The 21,929-nt window shown below is 45.4% G+C and overlaps 1 protein-coding gene across 1 annotated transcript in view; it reads left to right on the top strand.

Annotated features, from left to right (window-relative positions):
* Positions 1 to 8,059: 8,059 nt before the first annotated feature.
* LOC119964697 (phosphodiesterase 4D interacting protein) overlaps positions 8,060 to 21,929 on the top strand; it is a 695,800-nt gene continuing 681,930 nt past the window's right edge. The window contains exon 1 of the mRNA XM_038794557.1: positions 8,060 to 8,241. Coding sequence (XP_038650485.1) covers positions 8,192 to 8,241 — 50 coding nt within the window. The 5' untranslated portion in view covers positions 8,060 to 8,191. The remainder of the gene's footprint in view (positions 8,242 to 21,929) is intronic.

Genomic DNA, 21,929 nt, shown 5'->3' with positions numbered 1-21,929 from the left:
GTGGTGATTATTGCTTTCTCAGGATCCTGATTTCACCAACGGGAGCAGGCAGGGTAGACTGCACACAGATCGGTGCCCGGCGGGGTTCTTGATTTAATCCTGCAATCTAATGGCCTCATCGCGCTCTTGCTTAAGCGCACCGCGGCCATTAAATCGCACCCCTGCTGCCTGATGTCAAGCATCAGTCTTGTGGCTTTTCTCTGAACTGACATGGATGTCTCTTTTGTTTCTTGGTAACCAGAACTGGTCACAGCACTGTGCAGTTTGATCACAACTTCCTCTGACTTGTGTTCAGCTGATTTGGTTATCTACTTCAATATTCTGTTGGCTTTTTTTATTACTGCTTTGCATTGGTTTCACATTATTCAGCACTGAATCTACTCAACTTTCTAAGTGCCTCTCCATTTAATTCTTAGCTATTGGAGTTTTTGTCCTGTTTGCCTTTCTATCCTCTGTGCAGTAGAGTGCACTTGCTAAATGTAATCTACCATTGATTTGCCCACCTTATTTTATGTAACTTGCTCCATAATATATCTTGTGATTAATTTCAATGCTAGGTTTGTGTGACGATTTCACCTCAAGTTATTCTGATGCTTCCAAACGCATTGTTACAAGGAAATTTTCAGATGAAACAAGTGGTATTGCTTCTTTGAGAGGAGCTAACAAATTTAGGATAGTTCTATATCAACTCTATGACTGCTTGATAATCCAGTTACGCAAGAGGATTGACCCATATGAGCAGATTGCGAAAAGGTTCATGTTCCTCTTAGAACTGGTGAACAATTCTGAAATTGATGAGGACAGTATTAAACTTATAATATTGTATTACAAAGATGATATTGACCACAAAGTAGTAAACGAGTGTTATCAGTTCAAAGAATATTTGCACCTTAGGAAATCCCAGAACACAGAAGAAAACACGGCATCTAAAATGCAATGCGCAGAAGTTCTTCAGCTTATTTATGAGCAACACCTAATTGAAGTGTTCCCCAATATTACTACTGTGCTTGAGCTGTACTTGACAATGCCTATCACGAGCTGTGAAGCAGAAAGGAATTTTTCAAAGCTATCCTTTATAAAGAACAAATTTTGGTCTGCCATGACTGAAGAGCGCTCAAATTCTTTATGCATATTGTCTCTAGAAAATGACATTGCAAGGAAGCTCTCATATGACAAAACTGTACGTGAATATGTTGCTAGAAAAAACAGAAAAAAGAGTATTTTGTAACATGTGCTTCATGTAGTATGTATTCTCATAGGTGTCTAAAATAAAAGATTATATTGACTGTGGTCTTTTCTATGTATTATTTCATCATTCTATGAGGCATCATGCATGTATATAACATTTCCCTAATTTTCATCCCCCCATAATGTGAAAACTATAAGGCATAGGAAATTTTTATTCACACCAGCGATTTTGACATGCGAGATAATCCGGTACAGCAATTTTAATCAAAATCTGAGATGTAGTGGCTAAATTTTTGTTTTAAATTGTGGTGACCTGTTGTGGAACAATCCCATTGAAGAAGATAACAGTGGTTACCAGACCTCGTTGCTGGTTGCGAAGGGGCCCCCATAACAGTTCAAGCTTCAGGGCCCCAAAAATGTAGGTCCGCCACTGCCCCAAACCTTTATGAGGCTCCTTCACCATCCCCCCTTTCATGGGCATAGACCCCTCAGACCCCAATCCTTGGCAGTGCCAACCTGGCACTTGGGCACTCTGGCACTGCCAGTCTGGCAGCTGGGCAGTGCCCCAGCACCCTGGCAGTTCCAACCAGGCACCCTGGCAGTACCAATCCCTGAATGGTCACCACGACTGGTCTCCCCTTGTGGAGACCAGTACAAATTGGCGGCCGGTTGAGGCTTTGCTGGCGCAGCGGGTGACTCCCAGGCACTGTGAATGTGGAGTCAAGATGGTTGTGCATATTTAAATTAACTTAATGGCTCATTTAAATATCATTACCTGCATCACCAGGTGTGGTGCGGTGGTAGAATTGTGCCCTATTTTTTGCATGTATAGTGGGGGGATCTTCTTCCATGGTTCCGAGTGAAATTGCTCATAGCTTATCCATGGGTGCTTGTACTAATGATATATTGTTACATTGAGTTTATTATCCAGACAAAATAATTTCAAAACTGCAAAATTACTTTTAAAATGTGAAAATTACTGAAGCATCTGTGCTGACATTGCAAGGCAGAGTTTAAGTATATCTTAGGGACAGGGCAGCATGGTGGCCTAGTGGTTAGCACAACCGCCTCACGGCGCTGAGGTCCCAGGTTCGATCCCGGCTCTGGGTCACTGTCCGTGTGGAGTTTGCACATTCTCCCCGTGTCTGCGTGGGTTTCGCCCCCACAACCCAAAAATGTGCAGAGTAGGTGGATTGGCCTCACTAAATTGCCCCTTAATTGTAAAAAATAATTGGGTAATCTAAATTTATAAAAGGAAAAAAAAGTATTTCTTAGGGACATAAACTGTGCAACAGGCTGTATTTAACTGCAGACTAATTCTATTACATGATACACAGCCACACCTAGTTAAACAAAATGTTGCATCTGTTCCAACCTGCATTATGCGATGAGATTTGAATATTGGCACTGACTGTATCTTGTCTGCTCACTACTTACTGAAGTAAACACTTGGTGTTTCTTTATCTGAACCTGGCTCTTGGCTGTTCTAGCGTTTGAATAAAAGCTGCTGAAAGAAAGTTTAAGGAAAAATATTGAATGAACAATTAAATAAGGCATCGCTTGGCAGTACAAAACTTGAATATTGCTTTAAAAAGATACATGCTGCCAAAACTTTTCATCTTGCACTCATCAGGATAGATGCAAGAATGCCAAATTTCAAATGGAGCATGAGAAAAATGGTACAGACAGGTTGGCAAGTTGACCCTAATCAAGGCACTACCCTGGAGAATGCACCATGGAACTATTGTCCCCCGCACTTTTGTTTAATTCAAAAGGATGCAATGCCTGGATATGTTCTTTTTACCTCCATAGAACGGGTCCCTTCATGTGAAAATATATACTCATGAATGGCCCAAAGACCATGACTTTTGGACCTGAATAATATCTCAAACAGCAGGATTGGTAGTTTCCATTGATGTTGCTTTCCTCCTACTGTGCAAATGACTAAAGTGATATTTGAACTATGGCGCCAGTGCAATGCCAGTACATAGGCTGTTTTCCTCGTGACTGATGAATCGTATCAAACAGCTCACATTGGCTGTTCATAATAGGCAGAGTATTAACCATACTCGAGCAGCTCATGCTTGCAAAACTCAGAACATAATGTCTAACATTAGATGTGATTCTGCACTTGCTGAACGATCCCAAGCATGCTATTAATTATACTAACAACCAATTTATGTTTTGTTTTCTAAGGTTTTAGTGTACCCAATTCATTTTTTCCAATTAAGGGGCAATTTAACATGGCCAATCCAACTAGCCTGCATATCTTTGGGGTGTGGGGGCAAAGCCCATGCAAACACGGGGAGAATACGCAAACTCCACACAGATAGTGACCCAGAGCCGAGATCGAACCTGGGTCCTCGGTGACGTGGGGCAGCAGTGCTAACCACTGTGCCACCTTACTACCCACAACCAATTTATGTTTATTAGCTGGGCTTGCAAGTGATTAATTTATGCTTGCTTGAAGCTACATATATTTATACACAAGGACCTGCCCTCTGCAGACAAAAGGAACATGTCCAGGCATTGCAGCTAATTCTAAAGCTGTGGGGGTAGTAGTTCACTGGTGTATTTTCCATGGCAATTCCTTGGTTAATCAGTGTTATCTTACCAACCAATCAGCAACCTTTTTCTCATGTAGTATATTATGTTGCTCCCTTTAAAATTTAGCATTCTTGAATCTGCCCTAGTGAGTGCAAGACACAAAGATTTGTCAGCCTGTCTTTTTTTTAGCAATGCTTAAATTGCATAATTTTAAGTTGTGGCAAAGACATAAATCGGGCAATGTTGAATTGGTCACTTGCTGTGCACATTTCCTGATTTTCCTTCCCAATGAAGCCATGTCAAACTACCTTCCCACCAATCCAACTGAATTGATCAAGAACCAAAGCGTTCTGGTGGAGTGTTTTTATTAAGAGTTATACATTCATCTCACAACATCTAACTCCCCATTATGCTATTCAATAAATTCAGTTTTGATGTCATGGAGTTCAGAATAATGACTACTATTCATGTTGAAGATTGTGTTATAATACCCAGTTAGATAAAGACATGATGGTTGGCTCAGCTGGTGAATATATCCCCAGTGTGATATTGAGCCTAACAATAACTTGCACCAATGGAACATCTTTAATAGTGCAATTTCCGACATAGCTTTATAAAGAGGAAACCAGATGCCAATAGGTAAGGGGGTTTATAGGAAGTCTGCTTGAACAGATGGATTTTCAGGAGGTATTTTAAAGTAGTGAAATGTGTCAAGGTTTGGCAAAGTCAGTTTCTGTTTCATGAGATGTAATAACTGAAGGTGGTGCGAAGGGCGGAGGGGAAAGAAAATGCACAGTAGGTCGGAGTTGAAGTGTGATGAAGGTATCTGTTGATGTTGAGAATGAAAGAATTTATAGACAAGGACAAGAATTTTGACCTGATTGCTCTGTATTATTTAAGATATGGTGAGCGATTTTGTTAAAATAACAATCCAAGAAACTCACATAAATTAGTTAAAATGAGATGGAAATACATTTTTCTTCCTATATCACAACTTAAACAAAATTTGATGGATAAAAAATTGATATAACTGCATCAACAGCAGCTAACTTAATTTACTTATAAAAATAATTCAGGCTTTAGAAGCAGCCTCCAAATAAAACTAAATCACTGAATTGGACTGTGCTGTACTTATTTACCTTTAGAGTTGCCAGTCAACCACATGGATATGAAAATAACCACAGGCTCCAGACTGACCACAAAGCCACCAACACACCCTCTTGACTAACGTGTAGCTCAAAGGTTATAATGTAGAATATACTTATATATATGTGGAGCCTTTGTTTGCCAAAATAACTCAACTAGCTTCATGTAATTAATTACTTTTTGAAGTGCAGAGGCTGTTGTTTTGCAGGGTAAATGTTTGAATTTTTGTTTTTATGTTAAGTATACCCCGTGAAAGATAGCAAGAGTAATACAACTGTAAGACCATGTAACTCTACGGTCACATGGGCAGCACGGTGGCGCAGTTTGTTAGCCCTGGTGCCGCATGGCGCCGAGGTCCCAGGTTCGATCCCGGCTCTGGGTCACTGTACATGTGGAGTTTGCACATTCTTCCCTTGTCTGTGTGGGTTTTGCCCCCACAACTTAAAAAGATGTGGTTAGGTGGATTGGCTACACTAAATTGTCCCTGAATGGGAAAAAATAAATTGGGTACTCTAAATTAATTTTTAAAATCTCTACGGTTACACACATCTTAAATGCTGATTCTTTCAAATATTTCTTTGAACTGATTTCCCCTTTAGGTAGCACAGGGGTTAGCACAGGTGCTTCACAGCTCCAGGTTGCAGGTTTGATTCCCGGCTTAGGTCACTGTGCGGAGTCTGCACATTCTCCCGTGTCTGGGTGCATTTCCTCCGAGTGCTCACAGTCCAAAGATGTGCAGGGTAGGTGGATTGGCTATGCTAAATTGCTCCTAGTGTCTAAAAAGGTTAGGTGGGGTTAGGGGATAGGGTGGAGGTGTAGGCTTCAGGAGGGTGTTCTTTCGAAGAGCAGTGCAGATTCAATGGGCTGAATGACCTCTGTCTGCATCGTAAATTCTATGATTCCATGAAACATTGTGTGGTTAAATTGTTAAGAGGGTCTCTGGTTGTGATTTGAATACATTGGAGTACAACTCCATTTACACAATAGGTGTTGGGATTAAATATTCAAATCAGATAACTAAGTACAGAATGGGGAATTCTTAAATGTATTTAACTATATTGCAACAATCAGCGGTTACAGTTGACTGCACAATTGTTCATTCGGGTTCTAGTATTATCAAAGTGGTTCATTTATAATGGAAATATAGAAACAATTCCCTTATGGAGCAGTCCAAAGGTTTAAGACCCAGGAATGGTTCTAATGCAGGAAAAGTGAACAGCTGGTCAGAGGCTGGAACTGTGTCCCATGAGCATTCTTATACTTGAAGCAGTTTTGTGCTTATCTAGAGGGGCAGGAATTCAAGCTGCAGCATTGCTTGTCGTCCTGATGAGCTTGTCTCAATTACAGGATTTCATCAGTTCTTCTTTCCTCCTCTCATGAAGACACTAACTGAAGTTCCATGAATGCTGGCCTCTATCCAAAAGCTCATCTATGTGGCCATTCTTCATCTTTGAGCTTAGATGGTGAGCGTTGATGACTGGCTATTTGGGGCACTACAACATAGCCTTATTTTCTCTTCACCAAATGTGCACGCATGGAGAAACAGAGCTAACTTAAATGCAATAGGGATTGTAAATGCAGGCTTGTCCGATTTGGCAAAATACAACCATGAAAACGTCTCCCAATACTGTGCTGGCATTTATATCAGGCACAAAGCAACAACACAATTGGGATCAGGAATTCAAAAGTTAAGCAGCTAAATTATTTTCAGTCAGCTTTGGACAAGCTCTGATGTAATTAGAACACTTCAGTATTTGGAAAGGTTACGGCCACCAAGTCCCCACCACCCATCAATTCTGCCAAAGTACACTCGGATGCATTTTCTAGCAGCAATCATTGGATATGGATCAGAATGGAAGCTCTGGATGATTCTTTCCCGTGTCCAAAGTGAACTGCTGCCTCAGTTCAACTGAAACCATTGTCAGCTCTAATCTTCCCTGGATTGAAATCAGTGGCTAGCCTGCAGACTGGATCTCACACTTTTTATGTATTGCTCAGCTCTATATCAAATTTATTCACGATTTGCATTTATTCACTAAGCCACTAATTTACCTCACTTTTACAACAGCCTCTATAGTTTGTGAACAGCTGTTTCCCTGTCCACGTTAACCATCGTACGCTTCAAAGTTAAGATTGCCGCGCCATTATTAGTAAAGCAAGTGGCAGCTTGTAACAAGCCTGCACAGGAAGTTGGCTGGGTGTGGAAGTACTTAACAATGATCATGGATTCTGTTGAGATGTTGCACTCGTGCATGCGTCAGTATCAATTTTGTGCTCCGAATTAACAGAACAGAATTAAATAACAGAATTACTTATTTCTGGTGACTCGCTACTGCACTCCCAAATTTATTTCGTTTCAGATTCCAGCATCCGCAGTAATTTGCTTTCATCCTTCCTTGGGTTAGGTGCGCAGAACTGAACATAGTGCTCCTCTCTGAATTATCTTACCCCATTCCTGTTTAATGTTAAATCTTTTTCAGGCTCTGTGATTTCTTCTTGACAAAGGGTCCACACCCAATTACCGTCACCTCTGCACCCCACGCGTGCTGCCAGCATTTTCAGTTCTTCCATTGCTTAATTTTTGACAATGTGTTCAAAATACCCGTGCCAGCCAACCAGCACAGGAAATGTGACAGCAATGCTACACGGCAGGAGCGGAGTGCACAACCTGTTTGCAAGATCATTTTAATAACATTAGGCAACAGAATCCCTTTAAATGCTCACCATCACAAAGTTCAGAGGTCAGGTCGGGAAAAAAAGCCTTGTCAGTGTCAGATCTTTTGCAACGATTAACGTCCTTGCAGTCCTAGTACATTTTTAAAGGACTTTTAAAAAAGATCACTTTTAATTTCAGCTTGGCTATTCTTCAACTCTGGGGGGGGGGGGGAGTTTATTTTGGGGGGTGCTCTAAATTCTTCCCGACCAGGTGTTTCCGAGCTTTGAGGTGATTTCCATCCTCTCAGTTGGACAGTGTCGAGATTTGGGTGCCTACCTGGCAGTGTCATTCTGTAGCAAACAGCTGCGCTGGGCTGCATAATTAGCAGCGTGCAGGCTGGAGCGTGAGACAGAGAGAGGTCCCCGTGTGCGCGCGCCCGCCCCCCTCTCTGATCAGCCGCTTTGACAGCTGCACACACACAGTGTGTGCCGTCCTGTGTCCCCCCCCCCCCCAGCTGCCGCCGCCGCCGCCGCCGCCCCCGGCACCAGCCATGCATTCTCATTGCAACCTCCACCTCAGCTACCAGATGGATTGATATCGCCCCTCTGCTCTCTGGATGTCGCCACGAACCATTCCACGCAGGCAACCCGGAGAATGGATTGGGCTTGGGAACAGGACGAAACTTGGAAATGCAGCGCAGGAAGGTAAGCACATTCCGTTGAATTCGGGCCGGTCGGAATATATGTGCGATGAATTGCCTTTATCTTTGGCTGCACGGGATTGGACGCGGTCTGCATCCAGCCCCTGTTAACTGATGGTAAACTGAAAGGGACGATGATGACCCATGTTTCCTGGTGGTTCGGATTTCTAAATTGTGATTTCGGCGGCGCCGCTTGCTATTTGTTCCGAAGGAGGATTTTTCTCCCCCTCTCCCACCTCTTTCTCTCCAGGAGGTTACATGCGACAGCTTGTCTCCTTTAAAAAGTCTTCTCTTCGACTGAACGATTACCTCTGGGTCCTAAAGCTCTCCTACAGAGTTTCCTTTCTTGATAAATAAATGTATATCGTACACAACTGCCTACGAATGCAATGTACCTGTGTTAAACTGACCATCACTCAGGTCACTTGTCATCACACAAGACCACATACGAACATATCTGCCTCCTGGTCGCTAGAATATGATGGAAGTGCCAGAGGAAACCTTAATTAATTTGTAATGTTAAAACAGAGCAAATCAAAGATGAACATTTGAAGCAGTTGAAAGACCTCAGTGGGTAATGTCTTTAACATTTGGTACTGTTACCCTTTACAAACTAACTTTTACAAGCCTTAGAAGGGAGATGCATCACCCCAATGAGAAGTTTGAGTAATATGTTATACCCGAAAAAACTGTTCCTGTCGAGTATTTTTTTCAATGTATCCAGTTTTGCTTAAAGAGCTATAAAACAGGGCAAACAGAGGTATGTTTTATAAAGCAAATTGATGGGTTGTGTTAAAATCAAACCCTTTAAGGCAACAAGTGCATGGGGGTGATAAGTTGTGTACCTTAAAATCCAGTTTAATGGTGTGAGCATATTTTATTGACAAACCCAGGTACAGAACCAATATCCACGGAGAAGGCAATTTCCAAGTTTAAAATAGCAAAAGAGAAGAAAATGTAAATCAGTGATGAAATAATGTCAAGCCTGAAGATCGTAGGGGAGGAAAATTGATAAAAGGAGTCATACAATTTGATCACAGTAAGAAGTCTTACAACATCAGTAAGAAGTCTTACAACACTAGCTTTCGGAGCACTGCTCCTTCCCCAGGTGAATGAAGAGGTATGTTCCAGAAACATATATATAGACAAATTTAGAGATGTCAGACAATGCTTAGAATGCGAGCATTTGCAGGTAATTGAGTCTTTACAGATCCAGAGACAGGGGTAACCCCAGGTTAAAGAGGTGTGAATTGTCTCAAGCCAGGACAGTTGGTAGGATGTTGCAAGCCCAGGCCAGATGGTGGGGGATGAATGTAATGCAACGTGAATCCCAGGTCCTGGTTGAGGCTGTACTCATGTGTGCGGAACTTGGCTATAAGTTTTTTTGCTCAGCGATTCTGTGTTGTCGTGCGTCCTGAAGGCCGCCTCGGAGAATGCTTACCCGGAGATCAGAGGCTGAATGCCTTTGACTGCTGAAGTGTTCCCTGACTGGAAGGGAACATTCCTGTTTGGTGATTGTCGCGCGATGTCCGTTCATTCGTTGCTGCAGTGTCTGCATGGTCTCGCCAATGTACCGCGCTTTGGGACATCTTTCCTGCAACATATGAGGTAGACAACGTTGGTTGAGTCGCACGAGTATGTACCGCGTACCTGGTGGGTGGTGTAATGGTGGTAGCCATGTCGATGATCTGGCACGTCATGCAGAGTTTGCCATGGCAGGGTTGTGTGGTGCCGTGGTCGCTGTTCTGAAGGCTGGGTAATTTGTTGCAAACAATGGTTTGTTTGAGGTTCCAATATAACCTGGTTTTGTAAGACTTCTTACTGTGCTCACCCCAGTTCAACGCCGGCATCTCCACGTCATACAATTTGATGACATAGCGAAGCGCATGCTAGAATATCCAAATTACCTAAATGACTAGTTTAACATTTAGCTGTCCCATGCAAACCCTGTACTCAACTCAACACTTGTTTTTAAGAGGGAGCCATGCAACACCAAAGAAAAGCATGTGCACCATGGCATTTTAAAAGAGTTTAAAAGAATGAGAGGAGATCGCTGTGGACATACAAAAATCTGAAGGGAAATCCATCATGTTCTTACTGGATATCTACATTTTGCAAACATTCATTTCAACTTGTCTTAACTTCGGCAAAACCCTTTTTGCTTCACTGTTGGTCAGGGCTGTCTCTGATAAAGTGTTGACCTATTTCCATTCTACAACTCTCTCATCGCCCTCCTTCAGGGGTCTTTCGTTGCCCTCCTTCAGGGGTCTTTCGTTGCCCTCCTTCAGGGGTCTTTCGTTGCCCTCCTTCAGGGGTCTTTCGTTGCCCTCCTTCAGGGGTCTTTCGTTGCCCTCCTTTAGGTCTTCATTGTCTTCTCTGGGATCTTCCGTTGCCTCTTTCTTGAGATCTTTATTGCATCTTCTAAAATCTTTTGTTGCCTCTTCGCTGAAGTCTTTGTTGCTGATTGACCTTTTTTGAAAGTTGCCCTCTATCTGGGGACCCCTCCAATTTTTCTACCCATAGCTATTTGTTCGTTCTTGTGGTTGCTGCTTTAAGTAAATTGCATACATAGGATTGTGGGTACTCCATTATTGAATGCAGTTTGGGCTGGTTTGGACAAATCCTTGGTCTCTTGGAATCAAGGGATGTGGGAGCGAGCCAGAAAGTGGAGTTAATGCCCAAGATCAGCCATGATTACATTGGCTGGCGGAGCAGGCTCAATGGGTCACATGGTTTACACCTGATCCTATTTTTTTATGATCTTGTGCTGATTCTGTATTCGTTGTAGCCAGTTTGTGCTGAGCAGTGTAACAACTTCATCATTCTGTTTTTGTACTGTTTGACAACGGTGAGGTGTGGCAGAAAACCCAGAGCCCCCTTTTAGAATCATAGAATTTACAGTGCAGAAGAAGGTTATTCGGCCCATCGGGTCTGCACCGGCCCTTGGAAAGAGCACCCCACTTAAGCCAATGCCTTCACCTATCCCCATAACAAAGTAACCCCACCTAACCTTGTTTGGACACTAAGAGCAATTTATCATGGCCAATCCACCTAACCTGCTCATCTTTGGATTGTGGGAGGAAACCGGAGCACCCGGAAGAAACCAACGCAGACATGGGGAGAATGTGCAGACTCCGCACAGATAATGACCCAAGCCGTGAATTGAACCTTGGACCCTGAAACTGTGAAGCAATTGTGCTAACCACTGTGCTACCGTACTGCCCGAAGATCAAGATTATTGTGGAAGAAAAATAGCTTGCCTTTTTAAATGCATTCCACTACAAAAGAGAACCCTTTGTTTTTAACAGACATTTGATGGTCTGAGTGTTTCAATCCATGTGGTACTATACCATGCCACCCTCAAATTAGCTTGAGATTGGCTACTTGGCTCATCACTTTCTCTAATCAAACACTAAAGTACTTGCTATTAACATAATAATCTTTACCATTTAATTGATCCGATCCTTTATGATGTATCTAAGCAGAATATTGGGGCTCCATAGATAACAGAAGCTGGAGTTTTATACCACCTGCTCCGTCCCCCAGGATTGGATTGGGAGGAGACAGGGCAAGAAATAGAGTTGAATAGGACTGGTTGCTGTGCCCACTGCTTTCCCATCTCTGTTGGTGTTTTCCCAGCGACGTGGTAGGTGGACTTCCAGCCCTTGGGTCAATCGAGGCTAATTAATCGCCACTTATGGGCCTATTTCCACCACCACTGGCATTCTACCACTGGCAGGTGGCACCTTCCAGTAAAATCTGTTGGCCTTCCTGCAGGCTGAAGGGGGTTCCCTCCTGATTAGCACTCCCATGGCCCACAAGGGTCCCATGTGGAAAGGGCCTCTCTGATTGATTGACATTCCCAATCACACAGGTCTGCCTGATTGGCTCCAGTGATTCCTAACCCTACTGACCTTTATTACAGGCCACCTTGATGTCGCTGGTACTGGGCCTGCTGCAACCCCAGCAGTGACCACTGCACCTAGTGGCTTCAGCTTGGACTGAAGGCCAGCAGTTCTTGGAAGAAGAACATTCTGCTTCACAGTGGCTAGTCCACGACTTGAGGCAACTAATTACATAAACAATGTAAATTTCAGTCATTGTTTGCAGGACAGGTGGAGGTAGGCTTGTCCCTACTTTATAGCTGGTGATTGGGGCCACCGCCTCCACATAAAATCCTGGCCAGGGTCGCAGTTGCCCAAATAAAGTTTGTGCTGTCATCAATAAAAATAAAGCTTATTATTGTTTACATTTAGCCAGGACTGATTAATATTTATTTCTTTATTTTTTCAATAAGGGAGCTATCCTACTTGAAGCAATTCATTGGTATTGGTTTAAAGCAATATTCCATCATGATTTTACTAATTGGTTGATCTTCAAATTGTCACTGTAAATATCCTATCTGTATCCCGCTTTTAATTTTTAAAAAAAATTATAAGTTTTAACTTCCACTGATGAGAATCTTAGAATTTGTAGGATTGGAAATTCCAGGCAGGGAAACAGAGTGGGGGAAATTTTCAGTTTTCTGCACCAGCATAAAACTGGTATTGTGGATTGGGTGCCAGCCTGATTTTCATTTCTATTGAAATCAATAAAATTACAAAGGAGTTACAGTGTAGAAACATGTCATTCGGCGCAACCAGCCTGTGCTGGTGTTTACACTCTAGTCTACATGAACATACTTCATTAACCTTATCCATTTTTGGTTCTGTTTTTAATGTTATGTGAAACTGAAACCCCAAATCCCTCTGCTCTTTTGTATTACCTAATTTTTCTTTTGTTTTACCAAAATGTGTATTCTCGCATTTACTGACATTGTTTTTGATTTGCTTATTGATATCTTTTTGCAACTCCTTTTCATCCTCAGAATTACTTACTGCTACATATTTTAGCATCATCAGTAAATTGGACATCACTCCCTCTAGCTCTTTATCCAAATGATTGATAGGCACAGTGAATATAGATAATTACAGAACAGAACCCGGGGGGAGGGGGGGAGGGGCATTGCTGCCCAGTTCAATGTTACTGAGAAACTGCCTATAACTTCCCCTCAAACAGGCTTTTTAAGTGTATTTTCTGCCCTTCCATCTGATTCCATACATTACAATTTTCCCCAAGTAGTGCCTTTCAAAGACTTTCTGAAAGTCTGCGCATACCATGTTTAGTGCATTACACCCTCCACCATATCTGTTACCATGTCAAAGAAGTGGATTTTGTCAAACATAATTTTATTTTTTCAGGTCAAAGGAATACTAGTTACGTTTAACCCTTCATGTCCTAGTATCATTCTGGTAAATCTGCATTGTAAACCCGCCAAAGCCAATATTTCCCGAGGTTTAGGACCAAAACTGAACATTATGCTCCAGATGGGGACTAATCAATATTACCGAAGCATCACTTCCTCACTTTTGAATTCCAGCCCCCTTAAGATAAAAGCCAACAATTTGCATTTTTGCTTCATGGTCTGGTAATGGATTTGATCACAGGTGAGTGAGGATGGGGTGGAGATTGCATAGAGGGGTGAGGATTAGGGTGGTGTGAATTGTCTCCAGCTAGGACAGTTGGTAGGATTTTGCAAGCCGAGACCAGATGGTCGGGGGGGGGGTGTGTGTGTGTGTGAATGTAATGCAACATGAATCCAAGGTCCCGATTGAGGCTGTACTCATGAGTGCGGTACTTGGCTATAAGTTTCTGCTCGGCGATTCTGCATTGTCGCACATCCTGAAGGCCGCCTTGTAGAACGGCTTGAGACAATTCACACCTCTTTAACCGGTGATTTTCCCTCTCCCCAGTTGCTCCGTTTGGATCTGTAAACTTAATTACCTGCAAAGACTCGCATTCAAAGTAGCGTCTTGCATCTTTGACTTTGTCTATATATATGTTTCTGGAACCCACCTCTTCATTCACCTGAGGAAGGAGCGGTGCTCCGAAAGCTAGTGATTCGAAACAAACCTGTTGGACTTTAACCTGGTGCTGTAAGACTTCTTACTAACTTATGAAAGTTTGCCTTCCTTAAATTTAAAACCTTCGTTCATGACTCTTCCTTCTCCCTCTTAAACATGATACCAAATTGAGTCGCATGGTTAATATCTGGAAGGTGCTTTCCTACAGTCAGATTGTTAATTCATTCATGTTCTTTGCTCATTACTAATCCGGTATAGCCTGTTCTCTTGCAAAGATCTGAAACATATTGTTCTTGAAAAATGTACAAAATAGACTCTGAAAATTAATTGTCTTTACAATTTGAGCTGTTCTTCTTCCAGCAATATGTGGGAATATAAGTCTCTCATTATAATTAAATTATTTTTTTTGTCTACTTCCCTGGTCTCTGCATTTGTCACCCCACCTCTCAGCATACCAGGCTGGTAAAATGGCACGAGAAGGTGTTAGGAAGCTGTGCCCGACGTCTTCCCACCACCATGTCTTTTTGGCAGCAGTGGGAAGGGTGGCAGATGGGCCAATTGATGGGAGTCCAATTCAACCTTTCTTGTGTCAATTAAGGGTCAACTCCCACCTCCACAGACATTTTGTCCAGATCGGGGTTACGCTGCTGCGGCGGGAGACCAACCGGTGAAATCAAACTGCCTCCCAGCCAGAGTGAAGGGGCCCTCTGTATTTGAAAACTCCAGGGCCCATGAATGGGTCCCAGTAACAATAGCCATTCTGCAAAAGTGCCAAATGTGCATCATGACACACACCCCACCACCCTTCCCCGATCACCACTCTATAGGTAGTGCTGCTGATGCTGGTACTTTGATTAGGCTAGCAGCTCTCGGGGATGGACTGCCACGGCAGCGGCTATTTAACTACCCACCATGAGGAATAAGCCTCCCTCGGTTTAGCCACCGCTGAAGCAGCATTGGCTCCTACTTTGGGCCCTCATGGTAGGACTTAGTAACTGTGGAAAAATTTAACCCACTATATCTCTACTGTTAGGTGCTCAGTAGACAAATCATACCAAATTCAGAATTTTTCCAATCGCTTGCATCTTATTTAGACTCTGCAAAATGTTTTTTGTCAGTCATAATTGTGTTTTTTTAAATATTGGGTGTGTGCCAACAAACTAATACCCTGTAAAGCATCACACTTGTGAGATTATAATCAAATGTATCCAAACTTTGTCCAAAATATTTAATAGGTATTTTTAAAAATAACACATTAAGAGACTTGTCAGTGTTTCGGGAGAGGTTTCACTCATTCAAATGCAGAATGACCCAATGTCATTTGCGTCAATTTGGTGTCGTACAGAAGTAGTATTTTGGTTTTCCTTTTGTGTCGTTTCCAAATTTAAATTTATTATATTGTATATTCAACAAAAAGTTTTATTTGCCATATAGGGTGGAGCTAATTGCCCCTTGTAACATGTCACCTCTTGTGACATGAAAGATTTGCATAAATAAGTTGCCGTAATTACAGTAGGCGGATGCAATCCTAGCTATGCTATAATCATTGATAACATAAAAACACTTCAAAAAGAATTGACTGTATGAAGGACTTTCACAAATCTTGACTTGCCAGGCGCGTATAAATATAGGGTGTTTGTTGGAACCCGTAGAAAGGGTAGGTGACTGGTTATAGAAAATGACTTTTTACATTGCTCAGCTGCTGTCGAAAGCTCATACTCTAACCGCCTCCAGGATTTTTAATGCAAAATAGAAGCATTTTGGCAGAAACTCAGGTAAATGGAGAAATTAAGGCCATCTAGATTTTCTTATGGTGGAGAATCTCTCCATTAGGCGAAAATAGCAAAACTGCCCTGGAAATGTAAAGTTCCACCCCAGGACTCAGCACTTCCGATTTGGGGGCCGATGTTCTGTGTCTGTGCACTGCAAAGAAGGAGTTAGCTGTTTATAGAATCATAGAATTTACAGTGCAGAAGGAGGCCATTTGGCCCTTCAAGTCTGCACTAGCCCTTGGAAAGAGAACCCTACTTAAGCCCACACCTCCACCCTATCCCCGTAAACCCAGTAACCCAACCTAATCTTTTGGGCACTAAGTGGCAATTTAGCATGGCCAATCCGCCTAACCTGCACATCTTTGGACTGTGGGAGGACATCCGAACACCCAGATGAAACCCACACAGACACGGGAAAAAGTGCAAACTCCACACAGACAGTTATCCGAGGCCGGAATTGAACCCAGGTCCCTGAAGCTGTGAGGCAGCGGTGATAACCACTGTGTCACTATGCTGCATCCATTGAAGTGGGATTTTAGTAGTCATGGCGTTTGAACCCAAGTGTGCAGGTTGGCCTGGTAAGAGCAGCTTTGAAATTTGTGATTTTGCTTGGATAGGCAGGATGCATCTTTGTCGAGGAACCTTTTGGATCTGGCTTCGGGACCCCGTGGTGGAGGTCAGGTGTCCTTTTGGGGAGGTAATTCATTGGCCATAGCTTCTGAGCGCAAGGGTGTTGTATTTGGGGTTGGTCCCCCAAAGATATGCTCGGGACCCCCCTCCCCTCCACAGATGTTGCCAGTTAAGGTTTACATGGCAAGTTCAAACTCTCCACCCCCATGGGATCTCTTCTGTTCCCCGGGGACCCCGGCCATGCAAGCATCCGCCAAAACCCCCCCCAGGTACCCACGTACCTTACTTACTTTCTTTCTCCCCGCCTTGACATAGACCTTTAAACTTACCATAGCTAGAAGGTAAAAAGGGGGCTTGAATTACTTACTGGTGAATCAACAGCCCTCAATGCTGGGTCCCGAAGATGTGCTACAATGTCCAGACCCTGTCCACTTGAGTTGGAAGGTTGGGTGAGATGGATTGCCAGGGCTTCAGGATACGAACTTCCAAGCATAGTAGCAATTCGACTCTCAATTGCCATGCCACCGGAAGTTGCAGCCCAATGTGTACTAAGAGTGCACAAACTCATTACTGTCAAGCTCATTGGAAATGTCAACAGAATTGTCAAATTCAACTGTCAATAGCAGCTGTCAATGGAAAATGTCAATGAAACACACCAGAACAAAAATCCTAACTTCCATTTCCTGGTTTGTGTTGAGGACGGGAAGAGTTAAAGTTCACTTGTGTGGATGTCAGGTGAAGAACCAAGGTGTAATAACCTCCATGACTGAGCAGCCTGACAGCAGTCACTGCTTGCTGCACATGTGAACAATGTAACTCGGGCAAACTACTTTGCCAGTGTGATTGAGTGCCTCCATGACACATATTTTAAAATTGGAAAAATTAATGAACATCTCTTCACAATCACACTTGGGTAAAAAAGAAAGTAGCTCACTCTTAATTCCAATTTCCTGGGAAGCATAATTCAAAAGTTAGAGCTAAAACTTTGCCCATCGATGCAACCATTTTGCCAGTATCAATTTACTGCCATTCACATTAACATATGATGCAATATAAGCAAGCAGAAATCAGCATAAACAAATCAGGACACAAGGAAAATGCAATAATTCATCCTATTTTCTACCCTAAAATATTAAAATGATCTCTCATGTATATTCAAGAACATGCGATCAGGAGGCGGCACATGACACTCAGCAGCCTACGGTGCTGAGGACCCAGGTTGGAATCCTGGCCTGTCCGTATGGAGTTTACACATTCTCCTCGTGTCTGCGTGGGTTTCACCCCTGTGGTAGTCACCACTGATTGTATAATAGTTGATATTAGAGGTAATACGGTAAGGCTCCTGTACTGCAGGTACAGGGGTAAAACCCTGCCTGCTGGCTCCGCCCAGTAGTCTGAAAATAAATGCGTGTGCACACCGAGCTGCTCCCATTCTGGTAGCAGCTGCAGGAGGCCACACATCTCTGCTTAATAAAGCCTCGATTACTCTCTACTATCGTAATTGATAGTGCATAAATTTATTAAGCAGAGATATTACAGCGATGGAACTACGCATCAAGCCTGATCGTCTACAGCTGCACCCTCAAGCAGCCAACGCCACGTCGGCCTTCGACCACTAGCTTGCTTCGAAAACTACCTCGGATCATCGACCAAACAACCCTCGGATGTACAGAAGCTCCAGATCCTGTACTCACGGGTGAGCTCCGAGATTTTTCCCCTTATCCAGGATGCGCCTACTTACGCTGAAGCTATGGAGCTTCTGAAAGGACACTATATCCGGCTGATCAACAAGCTCTACGCCAGGCACCTCCTGTCCATGAGGCAGCAACTCCCTGGTGAGTCATTAGACAATTTCTGGCGTGTCCTGCACATCCTGGCGTGGAACTGCGATTGCCGGGCAGTTTCGGCTGTCGAACATACAGAACTCTTAATTTTGTTACGGGCATGGGGTCGGCGCACATCCGCCAGCGCCTATTAGAAGGGGGTACGCTTGACCTCGCGCCGACCAGGCAGCTCGTGAACTCATTAATGGTGGCCCCCCGTAACATACAGTCGTACGCCCCCCGACCCCATGTCGCCCTCATGGACATCGTGGGCCCCACCAGCTGCCACTCCCAGCCCACCCCAAGCCTGTGCCATGCGGCAGCCAACCAACCCCGGGGGGCCCAAATGCTATTTCTGCGGGCAGACCAAACACGCCTGGCAGCGCTGCCCGGCGTGGAGTGCAATCTGCAAGACCTGTGGGAAGAAGGGACATTTTGCTGCTGTGTGCCAGGCCCGGTCGATCGCTGCTGTATCTAGGCCCAGTGTTCCTGCACCCCCCATGTGCAACCCGTGGGTGATGCCATTTTCCTACCAGCAGACCACGTGCGGCCCGTGGGCGGCGCCATCTTGAACGCCGCCTGCCGTGGGCGCCGCAATTTTCGGCGCCATTTTGGACGGCACCTCAGGACCCCTGCTCGTTGGGGACATCGTCTGGCCATTCATCGCCTGCCACTGCTGCCTACCAGCCCGGAGCCTCCCAACACCTGCCGCAGCTCGCCTCCATCACGCTCAACCAGTCCCGGCTGCACAACCTCGCAACCGCGACAATGACAGTGAAAGTCAATGGGCACAAGACCTCCTGCCTTCTTGACTCCGGGAGCACGGAAAGCTTTATCCGCCCCTCCTACGGTAAGGCGCTGCTCCCTTGCGGTACACCCCGTTTCCCAGAAAATCTCCCTGGCCTCCGGATCCCATTCCATGGAAATCCGGGGGTAATGCTCACCCTCACCGTCCAGGGCGTGGAGTTCAGCAACTTTCGGGTCTATGTCCTCCCCGACCTCTGCGCTGCCCCGTTACTCGGCCTGGACTTCCAGTGCAACCTCCAAAGCCTAAATCTAAAATTCGGCAGACCCCTACCACCCCTCACGTGTACGGCCTCATGACCCTTAAGGTCGACCCACCTTCCCTGTTTGCAAACCTCACCCCGGATTGCAAACCCATTGCCACCAGGAGCAGACGGTACAGTGCCCAGGACAGGACCTTCATCAGGTCGGAGGTCCAGCGGCTGCTGCGGTAAGGCATCATTGAGGCCAGCAACAGCCCCTGGAGAGCTCAAATGGTAGTAGTAAAGACTGGGGAGAAACACAGGATGGTCATTGACTACAGTCAGACCACCAATCGGTACACACAGCTCGATGCGTACCCTCTCCCACGCATATCTGATATGGTCAATCAGATTGCGCAGTACCGGGTGTTTTCCACAGTGGACCTGAAATCTGCCTACCTCCAGCTCCCCATCTGCAAGGCGGAACGCCAATACACTGCGTTCGAAGCAGACGGCCGCCTTTATCATTTCCTAGGGTTCCTTTCGGCATCACTAACGGGGTCTCGGTCTTCCAACGTGAGATGGACTGAATGGTTGACTGGTAGGGGCTGCGGGCCATCTTCCCGTACCTAGATAACGTTACCATCTGCGGCCACGACCAGCAGGACCATAATGTTAACCTTCTCAAATTTCTCCACACCGCCAAACTCCTTAACCTCACGTACAATAAGGAGAAATGCGAGTTCCGCACCAACCGCTTAGCCATCCTTGGCTATGTTGTGGAAAATAGAGTCCTAGGACCCGACCCTGACCGCATGCGCCCCCTCATGGAACTCCCCCTCCCCCACTACCCCAAGGCCCTGAAACGATGCCTGGGGTTTTTCTCCTATTATGCCCAGTGGGTCTCTAACTATGCGGACAAGGCCCGTCCACTCATCCACTCCACCGTTTTCCCCCTGACGGCTGAGGCCTGCCAGGCCCTCAACCGCATTAAGGCAAACATGCTGAGGTCCCAGGTTCGATCCCGGCTCTGGGTCACTGTCCGTGTGGAGTTTGCACGTTCTCCCCGTGTCTGCGTGGGTTTCGCCCCCACAACCCAAAAATATGCAGAGTAGGTGGATTTGCCACACTAAATTGCCCCTTAATTGGAAAAAATAATTGGCTAATCTAAATTTTAAAAAAATTAAGGCAAACATTGCCAAGGCCACGATGCACGCGGTCGACGAGACCCTCCCCTTTCAGGTCGAGAGTGATGCATAGGACGTTGCTCTGGCCGCCACCCTCAACCAGGCAGGCAGACCCGTGGCATTCTTTTCCCGCACCCTCCATGCCTCTGAAATCCGGCACTCCTCTGTCGAAAAGGAGGCCCAAGCCATCGTGGAAGCTGTGCGGCATTGGAGGCATTACCTGGCTGGCAGGAGATTCACTCTCCTCACTGACCAACGGTTGGTTGCCTTCATGTTTAACAATACGCAGCGAGGCAAGATCAAAAATGATAAAATCTTAAGGTGGAGGATTTTGTATCGCCCCAAGAAGCTCAACGAGCCCCCTGACACCCTAACCCGAGGTACATGTGCCAGCGCACAAGTGGACCGACTCCGGGCTCTCCACTATGACCTCTGCCACCCGGGGGTCACCCGGTTCTTCCATTTCATCAAGGCCCGCAACCTGCCCTACTCCATTGCAGAGGTCAGGACTGTCACCAGAGACTGCCAGGTCTGTGCGAAGTACAAACCGTACTTCTACCGGCCAGACCGAGCGCACCTGGTGAAGGCCTCCACCCCTTTGAACGCCTCATCATGGACTTCAAAGGGCCCCTCCCCTCCACCGACCGAAACACATACTACCTGAACATGGTCGATAATACTTCCGATTCCCCTTCGCCATCCCATGCCCCGATATGACGTCTGCCACGGTTATTAAAGCACTCAACAGCATCTTCGCCCTGTTCGGTTTCCCCGCTCACGTCCACAGCGACCGGGGATCCTCCTTTATGAGTGATGAGCTGCGTCAGTTTCTGCTTAGCAAGGGCATTGCAGGACAACCAGCTACAACCCCCGGGGAAACGGGCAGGTGGAGAGGGAGAACGGGACGATTTGGAAGGCCGTCCTGCTGGCCATGCGGTCTAAACATCTCCTGGTCTCCCGCTGGCAGGAGGTCCTCCCCGACGCACTCCACTCCATCCACTCGCTCCTCTGCACCGCAAATAATGAAACCCCCCAAGAACGTCTCCTTGCCTTCCCCAGGAAGTCCACCTCCGGGGTTTCGCTCTCAACATGGCTGGCATGTTCTGCAAACACGTGCGGATCCACAAGCCGGACGTGTTCGTCGAAAGGATACAACTACTGCACCCGAACCCGCAGTACGTCTACGTGGCACACCCCGACGGGCGCAAGGAAACAGTCTTCCTCAGGGACCTGGCACCAGCTGGAACCCCACCCACGGCCCACCACCCTACACCCCCCCCCCCCCCCCCCCCTCCGAATGCCACAGCGCAACCCATCCTCCCCCCAGCCCACCTCACTACAGCCCCATCATTACTCCCACTGGTTCGACCCGGGGATGAAGATGAGGATAA

The sequence above is a fragment of the Scyliorhinus canicula genome, chromosome 4 (genome assembly GCF_902713615.1).
Source record: "Scyliorhinus canicula chromosome 4, sScyCan1.1, whole genome shotgun sequence".
In the NCBI taxonomy this organism is placed as follows: domain Eukaryota; kingdom Metazoa; phylum Chordata; class Chondrichthyes; order Carcharhiniformes; family Scyliorhinidae; genus Scyliorhinus; species Scyliorhinus canicula.
This window is presented reverse-complemented; position numbering and strand designations above follow the sequence as displayed.